Source organism: Zea mays, chromosome 8 (genome assembly GCF_902167145.1).
Source record: "Zea mays cultivar B73 chromosome 8, Zm-B73-REFERENCE-NAM-5.0, whole genome shotgun sequence".
NCBI lineage: Eukaryota > Viridiplantae > Streptophyta > Magnoliopsida > Poales > Poaceae > Zea > Zea mays.
In genome coordinates this window covers 4,234,559-4,255,235 of record NC_050103.1, presented here as the reverse complement: position 1 = coordinate 4,255,235, position 20,677 = coordinate 4,234,559, and the positions used below count along the sequence as shown (strand labels likewise).

The following is a 20,677-nucleotide window of genomic DNA, read 5'->3' as shown; positions in this document are numbered from 1 at the left end:
TGAAAGCTTCGGAATCAAATTGTGTTCCATTATCCACAGTAATAGCCTTCGGCACTCCGAAACGACAAACAATATTTTGCCAGAAAAACTTTTGAATAGTGACAGAAGTTATTGTGGCTAAAGGCTTTGCCTCAATCCATTTAGAAAAATATTCCACTGCCACTACAACATATCTTAAGTTCCCTTGTGCTGGTGGTAACGGACCTAACAAATCAAGGCCCCACCTTTGCAACGGCCAAGTGGGTTGTATTAACTGGGTTAGAGATGAAGGTTGTTTTTGATCTCTTGCACATTTCTGACAATCTTCACACTTTTGGACTAATTCCGCTGCATCTGAAGCTGCCTTTGGCCAATAAAATCCTTGAAGAAAAACTTTTCCAAGCAAAGGCCTAGATCCAATGTGAGATCCACACAGGCCTGCGTGTATTTCCTTCATCAATTCTATACCTTCGGGTTTGGATAAACACTTGAGTAATGGAGCACAGACTCCATGCTTGTACAACTCCCCTTCTATTATAACATATGGTCGAGCTCTTGCCTCTATCCTCCTGTTATAAGCTTCGTCATCTGAAAGAAAGTTACCCTGAAGGAAAGAGATGATCTCAGTTCTCCAGTCTTCACTATAGACAGGAGATATGTTGAGGACTGCTCTTTCAAGAAGTTCGACCGAAGGTGCTTTTATTGTTTCGAAAAATACTTCCGAAGGTAAGGGCAGCCCCTGTGTTGCTGACTTGGCTAATAAATCAGCATGTTCATTTTCTCCTCAAGGAATATTTTTAACAGAAAACCCTTCAAAGGAAGCCTCAATCATTTGGACCGTGTCTAAATATTTCTCAAGCTTCGGATCTCTTGCTTTATAACTTTTGTCAATATGACCAGAAATAACCTGGGAATCAGTTTTAAGAACCGCCCTTCTAATTCCCATTGCCTTTAATTTCCGAAGACCCAAGAGCAAAGCTTCGTACTCAGCAATGTTATTTGTGCAACTGAAATCAAGTCTTGTTGCATAACAAGTTTTAACTTTGGAAGGTGCGACCAACACAGCAACTGCTCCTGCTCCGAAGGTTCCCCAAGAACCATCGTAAAATTCTGTCCAAACTTCGACATCTTTACTCGTTTCTTCTTCCTGAGCCCCTGACGTCGAGTCAGCAATGAAGTCTGCCAACGCTTGGGACTGAATCGAAGATCTATGCACATAATCAATGCAAAATTCATTGAGTTCCGCAGCCCATTTTCCAACCCTTCCAGTAGCTTCTCTATTTCTCATAATATCCTTCAATGGTTGTGAAGAAGGGACAATTATATTGTATGCTTGAAAATAGTGCCGAAGCTTCCTGGAGGCCATCAAAACAGCATACAACACCTTCTCCAATTCTGTGTAATTTTTCTTTGATAAACTAAGAACTTCGGATACAAAGTATATTGGGGCTTGCTTTTTGACTTGGCCTGCAAGCTTCTCTTGGACAAGTGCTGCACTTACCGCTGAGTGCGAAGCTGCCACATATAACAACAGAGGAGCCCCTGGCGTTGGTGGAGTTAGTGTTGTTAGGTCTATCAAATATTGCTTCAGCTCTTCGAAGGCTCTCTGCTGGACTGGTCCCCATTGAAAAACTTCGACTGACTTCAGCACTTCGAAGAATGGTAAATTTCTCTCTGCTGATCTAGATATGAATCTGTTGAGAGATGCCAGTCTTCCTGTCAATCTTTGAGCCCCCTTCTTTGTACTTGGTGGTTCCATTCGAAGGATAGCTTCGATTTTATTTGGATTAGCCTCAATCCCTTTTGTTGAAACTAGGCAGCCAAGAAATTTCCCTTTCTTCACTCCGAAGACACATTTTTCTAGATTCAACTTTAAACCGGTCTGTCTAAAATTAGCGAAGGTCTCCTGCAGATCAGCACTGTGATTTTCTTGCTTCGTGCTTTTTACAATGATATCATCAACATAAGTTAGCACATTTCTGCCTATCTGAGAATGAAGAACCTTCGCTGTCATTCTGCTGAAGCTTCCTCCAGCATTCTTGAGCCCCTCAGGCATCCGAAGGTAACAATATGTTCCACTAGGGGTTATGAAGCTGGTTTTTGGCTCATCCTCCTTCTTCATCCAAATTTGATGATAGCCTGAATAACAATCCAGCAGACTCATAAGCTCTGATGAAGCTGCTGCATCAACTAGGGAATCTATCCTTGGCAATGGAAACTCGTCCTTCGGACAGGCCTTGTTGAGATTAGTAAAATCAATACACATCCTCCATTTACCATTGGCCTTTTTTACCATAACAGTGTTAGCCAGCCATTCTGGGTATTTTACCTCTCTGATAACTCCGGCACTGAGGAGTCTTTTCACTTCATTCCGAGCACCTTCGGCCTTATCATCAGACATCTTCCGAAGCCTCTGCTTTCTGGGTCTGAAGGATGGATCAACATTGAGCGAGTGTTCAATAACATCCCTGTTGACTCCGCAAAGATCATTAGTTGACCATGCAAAAACATTTTTGTTGTTGAACAGAAACCTTATCAAGGTTTTCTCCTGTTCTTCGGACAGTTGGGATCCCAATAGCACCTTCTGCTCTGCTATGTCATCACATAAGAGCATGGGCTTCGGCTGATCGGCCGAAGCAGCTTTCTCCCTTCTGAACTTGTATTGTTCACAAGCTTCAGCTCCATCTATGTTATGGATTGCTTTTGAGTTTGTCCAGTTTCCTTCGGCCCTTCTGGCAGCTTCCTGACTTCCATGAATAGCAATGGGCCCTTGGTCCGAAGGTATGTTCATGCAAAGATATGCTGGATGAAGAATTGCTTCGAAGGCATTGAGAGTACCACGACCAATGATTGCATTGTAAGGGTATTCCATGTCAACAATATCAAACACAACTTGTTCAGTCCTTGTGTTGTTAATAAATCCGAAGGTTACTGGCATTGTGATTTTGCCGAGTGCTACAATCTGCCTTCCTCCGAAGCCACAAAGGGGATGTGTGGCATCATGGATCTTGTCTTTGGGCTCTTGCATCTGTCTGAAGGCTTTGACAAATATGATATCAGCTGCACTGCCTGTATCAACCAAAACATTGTGAACCAGAAATCCTTTGATCACACAAGAGATAACCATAGCATCATTATGTGGGTAATCCTTGAGCTGAAGATCCTCTTGAGAGAAGGTAATTGGGATGTGAGACCATCTTGACTTGATGAAGGGTCCTTGTACCCCTACATGTTGTACTCTTCTCTGTGCCTCCTCCTTCTGTTTCTTGTTAGCCGGCTCTGAGCATGAACCGCCTGTTATCGAGAGAATCAGCTTCGGAGCCGAAGCAGTTCCAGCTTGGTTCTTGAACGAAGCCATCAACTCAAAAAGTGGAAGTGAGTTCACCGGAGGTGGGCGCCAATGTTGGGGACTTGTTCTCAAATGCTATGAATTAAGAACAAGGCAACATAAAATGTTAAATATTAATGCCCTTCGTCCGCTGAAGCATTATCTCCCCCAAGGATTTAATGAACTTCGGACGAAGGCCATGAGTAGAATATCACGAAGGTTACACCTTCGTGATCAGAATTACAAAATAATATGAAATAAAATATAAAACATGAAACATTAAAGAAAGATGTACCAAAAATAGATAACATTATTCACATATTTTATTATATGAACCTAAATATCAAAACATAATGTTTAGGTACATTTATACCTTCGCCTTGGCAGAAAATAATAATTCCCGAGCTATGTGTTTGTAATTACAGGATCGCGTGAACAGTAAAGGAATACTGTTCACTATTTATAGGCACATGACACAACCTATAAGGAATTACAATCATACCCCTTATAAAAGTTTACAACAATGACTCAGACCCTTATGAACTAAAAGGTCATTCCATCTTTAAGTCGGTTCGATCCTTCATCTTCGGATACGCTATAACACCGAAGCTTCATGAATGGTAGCTTCGGCATCACGTATAAGCAGCTTTTGCCGAAGCTGTTTCTCCCTGCAGGACCTTCGGCGACGAAGCATGGTCCCAACACTATGCACCCGTAGCTAGGCTTGAGTCAATTCGCATATTACTTGCCTATGCTACTTACCATGGCTTCAAGCTTTATCAAATGGACGTGAAAAGTGCCTTCCTCAACGGACCAATCAAAGAAGAGGTCTATGTTGAGCAACCTCTCGGCTTTGAAGATAGTGAGTACCCTAACCATGTTTACAAACTCTCTAAGGCGCTTTATGGGCTCAAGCAAGCTCCAAGAGCATGGTATGAATGCCTAAGAGATTTTCTCATCACTAATGGCTTCAAAGTCGGAAAAGCCGATCCTACTTTATTTACTAAAACTCTTGACAATGATTGTTTGTATGCCAAATTTATGTTGATGATATTATATTTGGGTCTACTAACGAATCTACATGTGAGGAATTTAGTAGGATCATGACACAAAAATTCGAGATGTCTATGATGGGGGAGTTGAAGTACTTCTTGGGATTTCAAGTGAAGCAACTCCAAGAAGGCACCTTCATTAGCCAAACGAAGTATATTCAAGATATTCTAAACAAGTTTGGGATGAAGGATGCCAAGCCCATCAAGACACCCATGGGAACCAATGGCCATCTCGACCTCGACACGGGAGGTAAATCCGTCGATCAAAAGGTATACCGGTCGATGATAGGATCTTTACTCTATTTATGTGCATCTCGATCGGATATTATGCTTTCCGTATGCATGTGTGCAAGATTCCAAGCCGACCCCAAGGAAGCTCACCTCACGGCCGTAAAAAGAATCTTGAGATATTTAGTTCATACTCCTAAGTTTGGGCTTTGGTATCCTAGGGGATCCACATTTGATTTAATTGGTTATTCGGATGCCGATTGGGCGGGGTGTAAAATTAATAGAAAGAGCACATCGGGGACTTGCCAGTTCTTGGGAAGGTCTCTGGTGTCTTGGGCTTCAAAGAAGCAAAATTCTGTAGCTCTTTCTACCACCGAAGCCGAGTATATTGCCACAGGTCATTGTTGCGCGCAACTACTTTGGATGAGGCAAACCCTTAGGGACTATGGTTACAAATTAACCAAAGTTCCTCTTCTATGCGATAATGAGAGTGCAATAATCCCGTTGAACATAGCCGCACTAAACACATAGCCATTCGGTATCATTTTCTAAGGGATCACCAACAAAAGGGGGATATCGAGATTGCATATATTAACACCAAGGAACAATTGACCGATATCTTTACCAAGCCACTAGATGAACAAACCTTTAACAAACTTAGGCATGAGCTAAATATTCTTGATTCTAGGAACTTCTTTTGATGTTTTGCACACATAGTTCATAAATATACCTTTGATCATGTCTCTTTTATATGCTATGACTAATGTGTTTTCAAGTGTATTTCAAACCAAGTCATAGGTGTATTGAAAGAGAATTGGAGTCTTCGGCGAAGACCAAGGCTTCCACTCCACTCCATAACTCATCCTTCACCGTCGCTCCGAGCAACTCTCGAACTTTGGTATAATCTTCACTCATATTGTGTTCGTCAAAGGGGGAGAAAGTAGTTAAAAGGGCTCTAATGACTCCGTTTTTGGCGATTCATGCCAAAGGGGGAGAAAGTATTAGCCCAAATCAAAAGGACCGCACCACCACCAATTTCAAAAATTTGAGTTAAGAAAAAGTCTTGAAATGATGAATTTTTCAATTGATTTCTTATTGTTTTCAAAAGGGGGAGAAAGTAGTATTTTCAAAATTGGTATCTTAAAACCCTCTTGAACACTAAGAGGAGTATTTTAATGAGGGGGAGTTTTGTTTAGTCAAAGGAAAAGCATTTGAAACAGGGGGAGAAAAACTCAAATCTTGAAAATGCTTCTCAAAATCTTATTCATTTACCTTTGACTATTTGCAAAAGGACTTTGAAAAGATTTTACAAAAGAATTTGCAAAAACAAAACATGTGGTGCAAGCGTGGTCCAAAATGTTAAAAACAAAGAAACAATCCATGCATATCTTATGAGAATTTATATTGGCTCAATTCTAAGTAACCTTTGCACTAACAATTATGCAAACTAGTTCAATTATGCACTTCTATATTTGCTTTGGTTTGTGTTGGCATCAATCACCAAAAAGGGGGAGATTGAAAGAGAATTAGGCTTACACCTTTTTCCTAATTGATTTTGGTGGTTGAATTGCCCAACACAAATAATTGGACTAACTAGTTTGCTCTAGTCTATAAGTTCTACAGGTGCCAAAGGTTCACAATAAGCCAATAAAAAGATCAAGAAAGGGTTCAAATAAAGAGAGCAAAAGACAACCCAAAGGCACCCTGGTCTGACGCACCGGACTATCCGGTGCACCACCGGACAGTGTCCGGTGCACCAGGGCACTCGTGAGAGCACCTAGAGGGGGGGTGAATAGGTGATCCTGTAAAACTTAAAACTTAAGCCACAAAACTTGGTTAAGTGTTAGCACAATAATCACCAAGTGGCTAGAGAGAAGTCTTAGCAAAACACAATAACCATAAGAGAACAATCACAGAGATGACACAGTGGTTTATCCCGTGGTTCGGCCAAGACCAACGCTTGCCTACTCCACGTTGTGGCGTCCCAACGGACGAGGGTTGCAATCAACCCCTCTCAAGCGGTCCAAAGACCCACTTGAATACCACGGTGTTTTGTTTTGCTTTTCTTAATCCCGTTTGCGAGGAATCTCCACAACTTGGAGCCTCTCGCCCTTACACTTGAAGTTCACAAAGAAGCACGGAGCAAGGGAGGGATTAGCAACTCACACAAGACACAAAGATCACAGCCAATACGCACACACAAGACCCAGACTTGAGCTCAAGAGACTAGCACACTAGAACGGAGCTCAAATCACTAGAATGTCGAACAAGTGCGCAGGAATGGAGTGTGAGTGATCAAGAGTGCTCTAGGAATGCTTGGTATGCTTGATATCTTCCTCCATGCGCCTAGGGGTCCCTTTTATAGCCCCAAGGCAGCTAGGAGCCGTTGAGAGCAATCTGGGAAGGCAATTCTTGCCTTCTGTCGCGTGGCGCACCGGACAGTCCGGTGCACACCGGACACTGTCCGGTGCCCGATTTCTTTCCTTAAATGGCGCAGCCGACCGTTGGCAGCCAGAGAGCCGTTGGCGCACCGGACATGTCCGGTGCACACCGGACAGTCTGGTGCCTCCTTCTAGCCGTTGGCTCGGCCACGTGTCCCGCGCAGATCGCGCGGCCGACCGTTGGCCCGGCCGACCGTTGGCTCACCGGACAGTACGGTGAATTATAGCCGTACGTCGCCGGTGAATTCCCGAGAGCGGCCAGTTTGCACGAACCAGCTTGGCGCACCGGACACAGTCCGGTGCACCACCGGACAGTCCGGTGCTCCCAGACTGAGCAGAGTCTTGGCTGCTCGAGCCAAGACAATTCCAATTCGATTTTTCCTGTTTCCAGCACTTAGACACAATACATTACTCTCTAAAACAATGTACTAAGTCTGAGAAACATACCTTTATCCTTGATTTGTGCTTTGTCCACCATTTTACACTTAGGCACTTGTGTTGGACACTAAATCACCAAAATACTTAGAAATGGCCCAAGGGCACATTTCCCTTTCAATCTCCCCCTTTTTGGTGATTTATGCCAACACAAAATAAAGCAAGTAGAACAAATACAAAATCAATTCAAATAAGAACTCAAATTGTTTTGATTCAAATTTGACATATATGGATCACTCTTTGCCACCACTTGGTTTGTTTTTGCAAATCAAACTCAAATTTCTATCTCTAAGTCAAATACACATGTTAAGACATAAAGAGAGTCATTCCAAGAGAAATTGATTCAAGATTTCAAAAACTCCCCTTTTCCATAATCAACACTTCTCCCCAAGAAGCTCCCCTTTTTCCATAATCAACACTTCTCCCCAAGAAGCCAACTTTTGACAAGAGAGACAATAAAAGAGTTTTGACAAACCAAAAGCTCTATTCTACTATTTTCAAAATCTCTCAAGTGGTAGCTGATCCATTTATCGCTTTGGCCTTTATTTTCTCCCTCTTTAGCATCAAGCACCAAAATGGGATTAATCTTGGCCCTTGAACCCCATTGCCTCACCAAAATCTTCAATAAAAATGCAAAGGCAATAAGAGTACATGAGATGAACTTGGAATAAGTTACCCTCTCATCGGAGTGCAGTGGAAGTCTTTCATGGTCCAAGTCCACCTTTTTCCTTTCAATCCTTCTTTGAGACTAAGTCAGCAAACTCAAGCACATGGTTAGTCTCAAAGGGTCAAGTTGTAACACATCTCCCCCTAAATATGTGCATCACTTTGCAACGGACTTGTGAGGTCCAGGGAGTGTTTGTACAACTTGAGCACCATAACTAAGCAACAAAATGCATAGGGAACATGATCAAAGGCATAAACGCATGTATGTTATAAATCAATCCAGGTTCCGCGAATCTAAGACATTTAGCTCACTACGCAACCTGCAAAAGGTCTGCTCATCTAGAGGCTTGGTAAAGATATCGGCTAGCTGGTTCTCGGAGCTAACATGGAACACTTCGATATCCCCCTTTTGCTGGTGGTCTCTCAAAAAGTGATGCCGGATGTCAATGTGCTTTGTGCGGCTGTGTTCAACAGGATTTTCCGCCATGCGGATAGCACTCTCATTATCACATAGAAGTGGGACTTTGCTCAGATTGTACCCAAAGTCCCTGAGGGTTTGCCTCATCCAAAGTAGTTGCGCGCAACACTGTCCTGCGGCAACATACTCGGCCTCAGCGGTGGATAGGGCAACGGAAGTTTGTTTCTTAGAGTTTCATGACACCAGGGACCTTCCTAAGAATTGGCACGTCCCCGATGTACTCTTCCTATCGACCTTACATCCAGCATAGTCGGAATCTGAATATCCAATTAAGTCAAAGGTAGACCCCTTTGGATACCAGATCCCGAAGCAAGGCGTAGCAACTAAATATCTAAGGATTCGCTTCACTGCCACTAAGTGACACTCCTTAGGATCGGATTGAAATCTAGCACACATGCATACGCTAAGCATAATATCCGGTCTACTAGCACATAAATAAAGTAAAGACCCTATCATAGACCGGTATGCCTTTTGATCAATGGGCTTACCTCCTTTGTTGAGGTCTGTGTGTCTGTCGGTCCCCATCGGAGTCTTTGCGGGCTTGGCGTCCTTCATCCCAAATCGCTTCAGCAAGTCTTGTGTGTACTTCATTTGAGAGATGAAGGTGTCGTCCTTGAGTTGCTTCACTTGGAACCCAAGGAAGTAGTTCAACTCGCCCATCATCGACATCTCGAATTTCTGCGTCATCACCCTGCTAAACTCTTCACAAGACTTTTTATTAGTAGAACCAAATATTATGTCATCGACATAAATTTGGCACACAAAAAGATCACCGTCACAAGTCTTAGTGAAAAGAGTTGGATCGGCTTTCCCAACCTTGAAAGCATTAGCAATTAGAAAGTATCTAAGGCATTCATACCATGCTCTTGGGGCTTGCTTAAGTCCATAGAGCGCCTTAGAGAGGTTACATACATGGTCGGGGTACCGTTCATCCTCGAAGCCAGGGGGTTGCTCCACGTACACCTCCTCCTTGATTGGCCCGTTGAGGAAAGCGCTCTTCACATCCATTTGGAACAACCTGAAAGAATGGTGAGCGGCATATGCTAGCAAAATACGAATGGACTCTAGCCTAGCCACAGGAGCAAAGGTCTCCTCAAACTCCAAACCTGCGACTTGGGCATAACCTTTTGCCACAAGTCGAGCCTTGTTCCTCGTCACCACTCCGTGCTCGTCTTGTTTGTTGCGGAATACCCACTTGGTTCCCACAACATTTTGCTTAGGACGAGGCACCTGTGTCCAAACTTCATTCCTCTTGAAGTTGTTGAGCTCCTCTTGCATGGCCAACACCCAGTCCGGATCTAGCAAGGCCTCCTCTACCCTGAAAGGCTCAATAGAAGAGACAAAAGAGTAATGCTCACAAAAATTAACTAATTGAGACCGAGTAGTTACTCCCTTGCTAATATCACCCAGAATTTGGTCGACGGATGATCCCTTTGAATCATCGCTCAAACTTGAGTTGGAGGTGCCGGTTGCGCTTCTTCCTCCATTACTTGATCATCTTGTGCTCCCCCTTGATCGCACGCCTTCTGTTCATCATCTTGAGTTGGGGGTTGCACCATTGTTGAGGAAGAAGGTTGATCTTGCTCATGTTGTTCTTGTGGTCGTACATCACCAATCGCCATGGTTCGTATAGCGGCCGTCGGAACATCTTCTTCATCTACATCATCAAGATCAACAACTTGCTCTCTTGGAGAGCCATTAGTCTCATCAAATACAACGTCGCTAGAGACTTCAACCAAACCCGATGATTTGTTGAAGACCCTATACGCCTTTGTATTTGAGTCATAACCTAACAAAAACCCTTCTACAGCTTTGGGAGCAAACTTAGAATTTCTACCTTTCTTCACTAGAATGTAGCATTTGCTCCCAAATACACGAAAGTACGATACATTGGGTTTGTTACCGGTTAGAAGCTCATACGACGTCTTCTTGAGGAGGCGATGAAGGTAGACCCTATTGATGGCGTGGCAAGCCGTGTTCACGGCTTCCGACCAAAAACGCTCGGGGGTCTTGAACTCTCCAAGCATCGTTCTTGCCATATCGATGAGCGTCCTGTTCTTCCTCTCTACCACACCATTTTGTTGTGGTGTGTAGGGAGCGGAGAACTCGTGCTTGATCCCTTCCTCCTCAAGAAACTCCTCCACTTGAAGGTTCTTGAATTCGGACCCGTTGTCGCTTCTTATCTTCTTCACTTTGAGCTCAAATTCATTTTGAGCTCTCCTTAGGAAGCGCTTGAGGGTCCCTTGGGTTTCAGACTTATCCTGCAAAAAGAATACCCAAGTGAAGCGGGAAAAGTCATCAACAATAACTAAACCATACTTACTTCCCCCTATGCTTAGATAGACGACGGGTCCGAAGAGGTCCATATGTAGCAGCTCAAGGGGTCTTGATGTGGTCATCACATTCTTGCTGTGATGTGCTCCTCCCACTTGTTTACCTGCCTGACAAGCTGCACAAGGTCTATCTTTTTCGAATTGCACATTAGTTAATCCTATCATGTGTTCTCCCTTTTGAAGCTTGTGAAGGTTCTTCATCCCCACATGTGCTAAGTGGCGATGCCACAGCCAGCCCATGCTAGTCTTAGCAATTAAGCATGCATCTAGACCGACCTCTTCTTTTGCAAAATCAACTAAGTAAATTTTGTCGTCTAGTACACCCTTAAAAGCTAGTGAACCATCACATCTTCTAAAGACAGACACATCTATATTAGTGAATAGACAGTTATATCCCATATTACACAATTGACTAACAGATAGTAAATTATATCCCAGAGACTCAACTAAAAACACATTAGAAATAGAGTGTTCATTTGAGATTGCAATTTTACCTAACCCTTTTACCTTGCCTTGGTTCCCATCACCGAATATTATTGAATCTTGGGAATCCTTGTTTTTGACGTAGGAGGTGAACATCTTCTTCTCCCCGTCATATGGTTTGTGCATCCGCTGTCGATAATCCAGCTTGAACCCCCGGATGCATAAACCTGCAAGGCAAATTTAGGCTTGGGACTTAGGTACCCAACTTTTGTTGGGTCCTACAAGGTTAGTCACAATTGTCTTAGGGACCCAAATGCAAGTTTTATCACCCTTGCATTTTGCCCCTAATTTCCTAGCAACTATCTTCCTATCCTTTCTACAAATAGCAAAGGAAGCATCTAAAGCATGATATATTGTAGAAGTACCATCCATAACTTTCCTAGAACCAATATTCTTTCTAGGCACATGATGAACATATTTCCTAGACATATCTCTATCATGCATATAAGAAGAACTACAAGCAAACATAGCATGTGAATCATAACTTCTATAGTCATTTCTAGCATGTCTCTTATTATGATACATAAAAGCATGGTTCTTTTTAGTACTACTCGCCATAGGAGCCTTCCCTTTCTCCTTGGCGGGGATGGTAACCTTATGGCTTGTTCAGTTCTTGGCTTCCCTCTTGAAGCCAAGTCCATCCTTAATTGAGGGGTGTCTACCAATCGTGTAGGCATCCCTCGCAAATTTTAGCTTATCAAATTCGCTCTTGCTAGTCTTAAGTTGATCATTAAGACTAGCCAATTCATCATTAAGTTTGGAAATTGAAACTAGGTGTTCACTACAAGCATCAATGTCAAAATCTTTACACCTATTACAAGATGCAACAATTTTTACACAAGATGTTGATTTACTAGCTATTTCCAACTTAGCATTTAAATCATTATTAATGCTCCTTAAGTTAGAAATTGTCTCATGGCAAGAAGATAATTCACAAGAAAGCATTTCATTTCTTTTAACTTCTAGAGCATGCGATTTTTGTGCTTCTACAAATTTGTCATGTTCTTCATACAACAAATCCTCTTGCTTTTCTAAAAGCCTATTCTTATCATTCAAGGCATCAATCAATTCATTAATTTTATCTACCTTTGTTCTATCTAGGCCCTTAAATAAACATGAATAATCTATTTCATCCTCATCATTAGACTCGTCCTCACTTGAAGAAACATAAGTAGAGTTTCGAGTACATACCTTCTTCTCCCTTGCCATAAGGCATGTGTGACGCTCGTTGGGGAAGAGGGATGACTTGTTGAAGGCGGTGGCGGCGAGTCCTTCATTGTCGGAGTCGGAAGAGGAGCAATCTGAATCCCACTCCTTGCCTAGATGCGCCTCGCCCTTTGCCTTCTTATAGTTCTTCTTCTTCTCCCTCTTGTTCCCTTGATCCTGATCACTATCATTGTCGAGACAGTTAGCAATAAAATGACCAAGCTTACCACATTTGAAGCATGAGCGCTTCCCCTTTGTCTTGGTCTTGCTTGGCTGCCCCTTGCGACCTTTTAGTGCCGTCTTGAATCTCTTGATGATGAGAGCCATCTCTTCATTGTTAAGTCCGGCCGCCTCAATTTGTGCCACCTTGCTAGGTAGCGTCTCCTTGCTTCTTGTTGCCTTGAGAGCAAGAGGTTGAGGCTCATTGATTGGACCATTCAATGCGTCGTCCACGTATCTTGCTTCCTTGATCATCATTCGCCCGCTCACGAACTTTCCAAGTATCTCCTCGGGCGTCATCTTGGTGTACCTGGAATTCTCACGAATATTGTTTACAAGATGAGGATCAAGGACAGTAAAAGACCTTAACATTAGACGGACGACGTCGTGGTCCGTCCATCGCGTGCTTCCATAGCTTCTTATCTTGTTGACAAGGGTCTTGAGCCGGTTGTATGTTTGGGTTGGCTCTTCTCCCCTTATCATAGTGAATCTCCCGAGTTCGCCCTCCACCAACTCCATCTTGGTGAGCATTATGACGTCATTCCCCTCATGAGAGATCTTGAGGGTGTCCCAAATTTGCTTGGCGTTATCCAAGCCGCTCACTTTGTGGTATTCATCCCTGCACAATGAAGCTAGAAGAACAGTAGTATCTTGTGCATTTTTATGAATTTGCTCATTAATGAACATGGGACTATCCGTACTATCAAAGTGCATTCCACTCTCTACAATCTCCCATATACTAGGATGGAGAGAGAACAAGTGACTACGCATTTTGTGACTCCAAAATCCGTAGTCCTCTCCATCAAAATGAGGAGGTTTACCAAGTGGAATAGATAATAAATGAGCATTTGTACTTTGAGGAATACGAGAGTAATCAAAAGAAAAGTTCGAATTGACCGTTTTCTTTTTCTCGTAGTCGTCGTCGTCCTTTTGGGAAGAGGAAGATTCGTCGCTGTCGTAGTAGACGATCTCCTTGATGCGCCTTGTCTTCTTCTTCCCGTTTTGCGCTTGTGGCCCGAGCCCGAGTCGGTAGGCTTGTCATCCTTTGGCTCGTTGAAGATAGACTCCTTCTCGTTGTTGTTGACCACCATCCCCTTTCCCTTAGGATCCATCTCTTCGGGCGATTAGTCCCTTCTTGAAGAGAACGGCTCTGATACCAATTGAGAGCACCTAGAGGGGGGGTGAATAGGTGATCCTGTAAAACTTAAAACTTAAGCCACAAAACTTGGTTAAGTGTTAGCACAATAATCACCAAGTGGCTAGAGAGAAGTCTTAGCAAAACACAATAACCATAAGAGAACAATCACAGAGATGACACAGTGGTTTATCCCGTGGTTCGGCCAAGACCAACGCTTGCCTACTCCACGTTGTGGCGTCCCAACGGACGAGGGTTGCAATCAACCCCTCTCAAGCGGTCCAAAGACCCACTTGAATACCACGGTGTTTTGTTTTGCTTTTCTTAATCCCGTTTGCGAGGAATCTCCACAACTTGGAGCCTCTCGCCCTTACACTTGAAGTTCACAAAGAAGCACGGAGCAAGGGAGGGATTAGCAACTCACACAAGACACAAAGATCACAGCCAATACGCACACACAAGACCCAGACTTGAGCTCAAGAGACTAGCACACTAGAACGGAGCTCAAATCACTAGAATGTCGAACAAGTGCGCAGGAATGGAGTGTGAGTGATCAAGAGTGCTCTAGGAATGCTTGGTATGCTTGATATCTTCCTCCATGCGCCTAGGGGTCCCTTTTATAGCCCCAAGGCAGCTAGGAGCCGTTGAGAGCAATCTGGGAAGGCAATTCTTGCCTTCTGTCGCGTGGCGCACCGGACAGTCCGGTGCACACCGGACACTGTCCGGTGCCCGATTTCTTTCCTTAAATGGCGCAGCCGACCGTTGGCAGCCAGAGAGCCGTTGGAGCACCGGACATGTTCGGTGCACACCGGACAGTCCGGTGCCTCCTTCTAGCCGTTGGCTCGGCCACGTGTCCCGCGCAGATCGCGCGGCCGACCGTTGGCCCGGCCGACCGTTGGCCCGACCGACCGTTGGCCCGGCCGACCGTTGGCTCACCGGACAGTACGGTGAATTATAGCCGTACGTCGCCGGTGAATTCCCGAGAGCGGCCAGTTTGCACGAACCAGCTTGGCGCACCGGACACTGTCCGGTGCACCACCGGACAGTCCGGTGCACCACCGGACAGTCCGGTGCTCCCAGACTGAGCAGAGTCTTGGCTGCTCGAGCCAAGACAATTCCAATTCGATTTTTCCTGTTTCCAGCACTTAGACACAATACATTAGTCTCTAAAACAATGTACTAAGTCTGAGAAACATACCTTTATCCTTGATTTGTGCTTTGTCCACCATTTTACAGTTAGGCACTTGTGTTGGACACTAAATCACCAAAATACTTAGAAATGGCCCAAGGGAACATTTCCCTTTCAACTCGTCGCTGAACTCGCTACCTTCGGGAAAATCAGAGGGCGCTCCGCTATAATTCACCGGACTGTCCGGTGAAGCACTGGACAGTGTCCGGTGTCACACCGGACTGTCCGGTGTCACACCGGACTGTCCGGTGTGCCAGCGGAGCAACGACTACTTCGCGCGCAACGGTCGACTGCAACGCATTTAATGCGCGCCTGCACGCGCAGAGGACAGAGCACGCGCAGTTGGCGCACCTGACAGTCTACAGGACCTGTCCGGTGCACCACTTGACAGCCTAGAGGCCCCACAAGTCAGAGCTCCAACGGTCGAACCTCAACGGTCTGCTGACGTGGCTAGCGCACCGGACAGTGTCCGGTGGCGCACCGGACTGTCCGGTGCGCCATGCGACAGCAGCCTTCCAACGACCATATTTTGGTGGTTGGGGCTATAAATACCCCAACCACCCCACATTCAATGGCATCCAAGTTTTCCACCTTCAACACATTATAAGAGCTATAGCATTCAATTCTAGACACTCCAAAGAGATCAAATCCTCTCCCAAGTCCGGAATCACTCTAAATCAAATAGTGACTAGAGAGAGCGACATTTGTGTTCATTTGAGCTCTTGCGCTTGGATCACTTCTTTTCTTTCTCATTCTTCTTGTGACCAACTCAATTGTAACCGAGACAAGAGACACCAATTGTGTGGTGGTCCTTGCGGGAACTTTGTGTTCCGTTTGATTGAGAATAGAAGCTCACTCGGTCTAGGTGACCGTTTGAGAGAGGGAAAGGGTTGAAAGAGACCCGGTCTTTGTGACCACCTCAACGGGAGTAGGTTTGCAAGAACCGAACCTCGGTAAAACAAATCCTTGTGTCTCACTCTTTATTCGTTTGCGATTTGTTTTTCACCCTCTCTCTCGGACTTGTTTATATTTCTAACGCTACCCGGCTTGTAGTTGTGCTTAAGTTTATAAATTTCAGATCCGCCCTATTCACCCCCCTCTAGGCGACTTTCAGCCACCAAGCCGTCTAGGTGGTGCCGATCACCAAGAGTAACAAGCCGTAGACTTTCACTTGACCAAGAGAAGCCTAATGCAAGTGGTGTGTGCTCTAGGTGGCTCTCGCTAGCGCTAATGAGAAACAAATGCGGGATTAAGATTCTCTAATCTCCTCACTAGGCTTTTGGTGCTTGCAATGCTCTAGCAATGTGCTGGAATTAATGTGGGCAGCAAGACATTGAATATGGTGGGTGGAGGGGGTATAAATAGCTCTCACCCACCAACTAGCCGTTACCAGCACTGTTCTGCGCATGGGCGTACCGGACAGTCCGGTGCGCCACCTGTGCGCCACCGGTGCGCCAACGGTCGACTCCAACGGCTAGTTCTGACAGCTAGCCGTTGAGCTGATGGCACACCGGACAGTGAACAGTCACTGTCCGGTGCGCCACTAAAATTTATTTCTGAAACTGGCGCTCTCGGGTTTTCTGCTCGAGGAAAGCCTTCCCCTGGGCCAGCCTGGCCCCACCTGGCAGAGGGCGCACCGGACAGTCCGGTGCCCCAAGGCCAGAAACCCTATTTCCTGTTTTCAGCTGATTTTCAAATCGGTTTTCGTTCTAACTTGTGAGTGAGTTCTAGAGTGACACCTAGCACTACATGTGAGTGTAAATGTGCACCAACACTACACTAGAACTCTCTTGGTCAAACTATTCATCGACAACCCCTCTTTATAGTACGGCTAAAAGAGAATAAAAGACCTAACTAAATCACGAGTGTCCACAACTCCTTGACACTCGGACTCCGTAGTCCTTCACCTTTTGTTCTGTCGTTTAGCCGTCGCTTCGAGTTCTTATCTCCGGGATTGTTTTCACCGTTGTAGTACTTCTACCTGTAATGCGACCTAACTTACTATTTGTCTCTGCAAACCACACGTTAGTCACATATAACATTATGTTGTCATTAATCACTAAAACCAACCAGGGGCCTAGATGCTTTCAATGAGTATTTCAATGAACACAAGCGATGCCAATCACATCGTACCATTAATTCTTTAATGCACCGATGGGAGACCATTCAAAAATGTATGGATAAGTTTTGTGGTTGTCTTGCACGGATTGATCTACAAGTTAGAATGGCGCCATAATGTAGGATAAGGTACTTACTATATTTGTAGTGTAGGATTTGTTTGAACTTAATTAGTTTATTATCTCATACATGAATATCCCTTGGATGTTGGTGTGTGTAGGTTGCAGAGGCATGTGCTTTGTACAAATCCAAAGATGAACAGCAGAAGACATTTTAATTCATGCATTGTTGGAACAAGTTAAGGACACAACCAAAATGGCTTGAAAAATTGATGACTTGGCTGCTGCTAAAACCTCAAACGAAGAGACCAAAGACTAGTCTAGATGGTGTTGCTACTGGAAGGGTACCAAGTGATATAGGTGCTGGTGAGGTCCAAGGCATAGAGGATAATCAGGCCTCTAGGGAAGGAAAAAAAACTAAAGCAACACTGCTACAAGAGAAGAAGAAAAGTGTGACAACAACATTGGAAAATATGTGGGCACAAAAGAAAGAAACCGATGTTGAGAAAGAGCTCAAAAAGAGGAGAGGTTTAGTAAAGCCTTTGCACTCGAACAAGAGCGAATTACCAATGGAAAAGAACTTCTCGAGGTGAGGAAACATGAGGTTCAATTGCAGAAACAAAGAGAGGAAGAACAGGTTATGACTATTGATATTAGTGTTATGCCAGAAGAGCAAAAGACATACTATATGTGGTTGTGGGTTCAAATTATGAGCCGAATATGTATAACTTAGGTACTTTTCAATTTGCATGATGTTACTTTGCTACATATCATTTAAGTTTTAGTTTGGTACATTTTCTATTAAAATTCAGCTTCTTACCTTTGCTGCATTCATGCAGGTACTGTCTCAGTTGTTGTTTGTGTTTATTCTTCATCTATAGGCTTCAGCAAGTGGCGAATGTGATGAAGATGTTCTTGGTTGGTTGGAGTTCCTGTACAACTACTAGAAGTCTTGCTGAGAGTCTGGTTTAGATTACTAAAATGAAGTGGATGCCTTTTGTGGCCAATTGTGTTAGTTTTCAGAAATTAAAATTTTCCATGTCAACTTGACAGCTAGGAGCGTGCTATGTTAACATCCAGGTGTATATCATACATGTCAGTGATACAATCTTTCTTTGGTTTCATTTCTGAAATAACAGTTTTGCCGTGAGCTGGACTACTTGGTTTCGTTTGCTGTGTACAATTTGGGTACATCTGCTTTTCACCCTTTGCATTCATCTGTACAACCTGCCCGAGCTCTGGTTCTGGTGAGCGCATGGCCACTTTGGAGATGACTGAATCCTCATGATTCAGTGCAAAATGCTGGCCGCGCAGCTCATGCTTCACTGGCATTGCAAAGTGGAAAGCTTTTGAACATGTCATGATTTAGTTATTTACCCTGAAAATCTATAGCTTTTTATCCCCTCCTCTGTTCCTACTACTATCCTGAACTGAACAAGTATGTCAACATGACGGAAGGAAGCAAATCAGGGTCTGTCCCGTGTATCTGCGCACTGCTCGGCAGCATCACCAGAAACAAGTTATTAGAAATCTACTATGGGATAATATTTTTTTGGTGGATTTTATTTTCCAACAGCTCCTAATAAGAGATTTTGGGGAACATATTTTAAGTGCTCTTTAGGAGTTTCTCTAAGGGTCGAGTGTATTCAACCTTGTATGTCCGGGCTTTTTATGGACGTACAAAATATATGTGACACGTTCCATGGTTTTGGTGGCGGAGGTATTTTTTTCTGAAATATATTGAATATATAGCTTCTACGGAAATGTTTTTATGAACAACCCAAATATAGGTGTACGTTTGGGCTATGCCTAACAGGACGGCTGAAAGCACACAATTGCAGGCACGACAGAATACATGGGTCGTGCCTAGGTCTCAAGTCAACTCCATGGGTCGGCTTATCACGATCCATTTAGTTAAGGCCTGTTGAAGCCCACTAAACATAGTCTTATATAACTTGTTGTTGCTGTTGCATAGTGTGACTATGTTGTATGGGGCTTTTATCACTATATCTGTGTTTTATATGGTTGTAGCTGTATAGTACTCAACTAAACTCTAAACATTGAACTTGATATTATTTTTGAGCTGATTGTACTCTTACCGCGACCGAATGTTGACAGAAGTATGGTTAGGTTTCGGATATATATATAAATCCAAAACAATGACGGCACCGCGCGATCGGGTCAACCTGTCACGTTTGGCAAAACCGAGCGCGCTGCGGGGGGCCGTGGTTTCTCCAGATCCTCTCAATTCCGGGTGCCAGAGACGATTGTTTTCCCCAAACCCGGCGGCCCAGCATCCAGCTCCAACCGGCAGTGCGGGCGCCGCTGCAATTCATGGTGCGCCGCCCACCGTCCGCAGGGTTTGCGTTGTACACCGTACATAAATCTCCCGCCTCCTCCGTCTCCCCTTCCCCAGCCATCGCCCATCTGCCATCGCCACACAATTCCATCCTGCTTCCACACTGCTCCACCGGACCATCTGCACACCACACCACACCACACCATCACTTCCGCCGCCGATTCTCGTTGGACTGTCCGTTCCACTTCCATCGACCGATCGAGACAGCTCCTCATGGCTTCCATCGTGCTCCTGCTGTCGGAGCTGCTGGGCGGGGAGAGCGCGAGCGTGCTGGCGGCCGAGCGCTACATGGGCGGCCACCGGAGCCTGCGGGAGTTCCGGCCGGCCGTGACGGAGGCGCCGCCCAAGCGTGCCCAAAGGCTGGCGGAGGGCCAGCGCGCGGCGGCCGGGACAGAGCGGGCGCGGGAGGAGGGCAAGCAGAGGAAGGATGACGATTCGTTCGAGGACCTCGCGCTGCCCAGGGTCGCGGTCGACATCATGTGGCCTTGAGACTTGAGAGGGAGGGGAGGCTTGAGCGAGTCGAGTTCTCGTCTAATGCCATGTATATTTAAAACCAGCCTATTGTTTATGTGTATACACATCTATAATTGCGTCAGCTGTTCGTCTTCGACTACTCCAGCTGCAATCCACGGAGCGACAAAATACTGTAAAAATTATAGCCCTAGTTGAATTAAAACCGCAGTAAACCACAGTAAACATAGCCAATAGTGAATATAACTTAGAATATTATCGAGATCAGCAACGCCAGTTTTACTATATTAAAATTTTAACAATGTTTTACTAAATGATTTATAAATTTTATTAGAGTTGATTGACCGTGGTAAACTCTCCTAAATTCACCCCTCTCTAGCAGAGTTATCAGACTCAGCAATTCGCTTGAAAAAAAAAGCATATAGTAAGGGCTAGTTTGGGAACCTCAATTTCCCATGTGATTTTCATTTTTCAAAGGTAAATTAGTTCATTTTTTCT

General features: G+C 44.5%; 1 protein-coding gene across 1 annotated transcript; it reads left to right on the top strand.

Annotated features, from left to right (window-relative positions):
* Positions 1 to 19,763: 19,763 nt before the first annotated feature.
* LOC100274623 (uncharacterized) lies at positions 19,764 to 20,506 on the top strand. The gene has a single exon (NM_001148964.2). The coding sequence runs from the start codon at positions 19,922 to 19,924 to the stop codon at positions 20,195 to 20,197; it is 276 nt and encodes a 91-aa protein (NP_001142436.1). The 5' UTR covers positions 19,764 to 19,921; the 3' UTR covers positions 20,198 to 20,506.
* Positions 20,507 to 20,677: the final 171 nt, after the last annotated feature.

Bases quoted from the DNA above. Each gene is read 5' to 3' on its own strand.
- LOC100274623 (NM_001148964.2), top strand. From the start codon at position 19,922: ATGGCTTCCATCGTGCTCCTGCTGTCGGAGCTGCTGGGCGGGGAGAGC.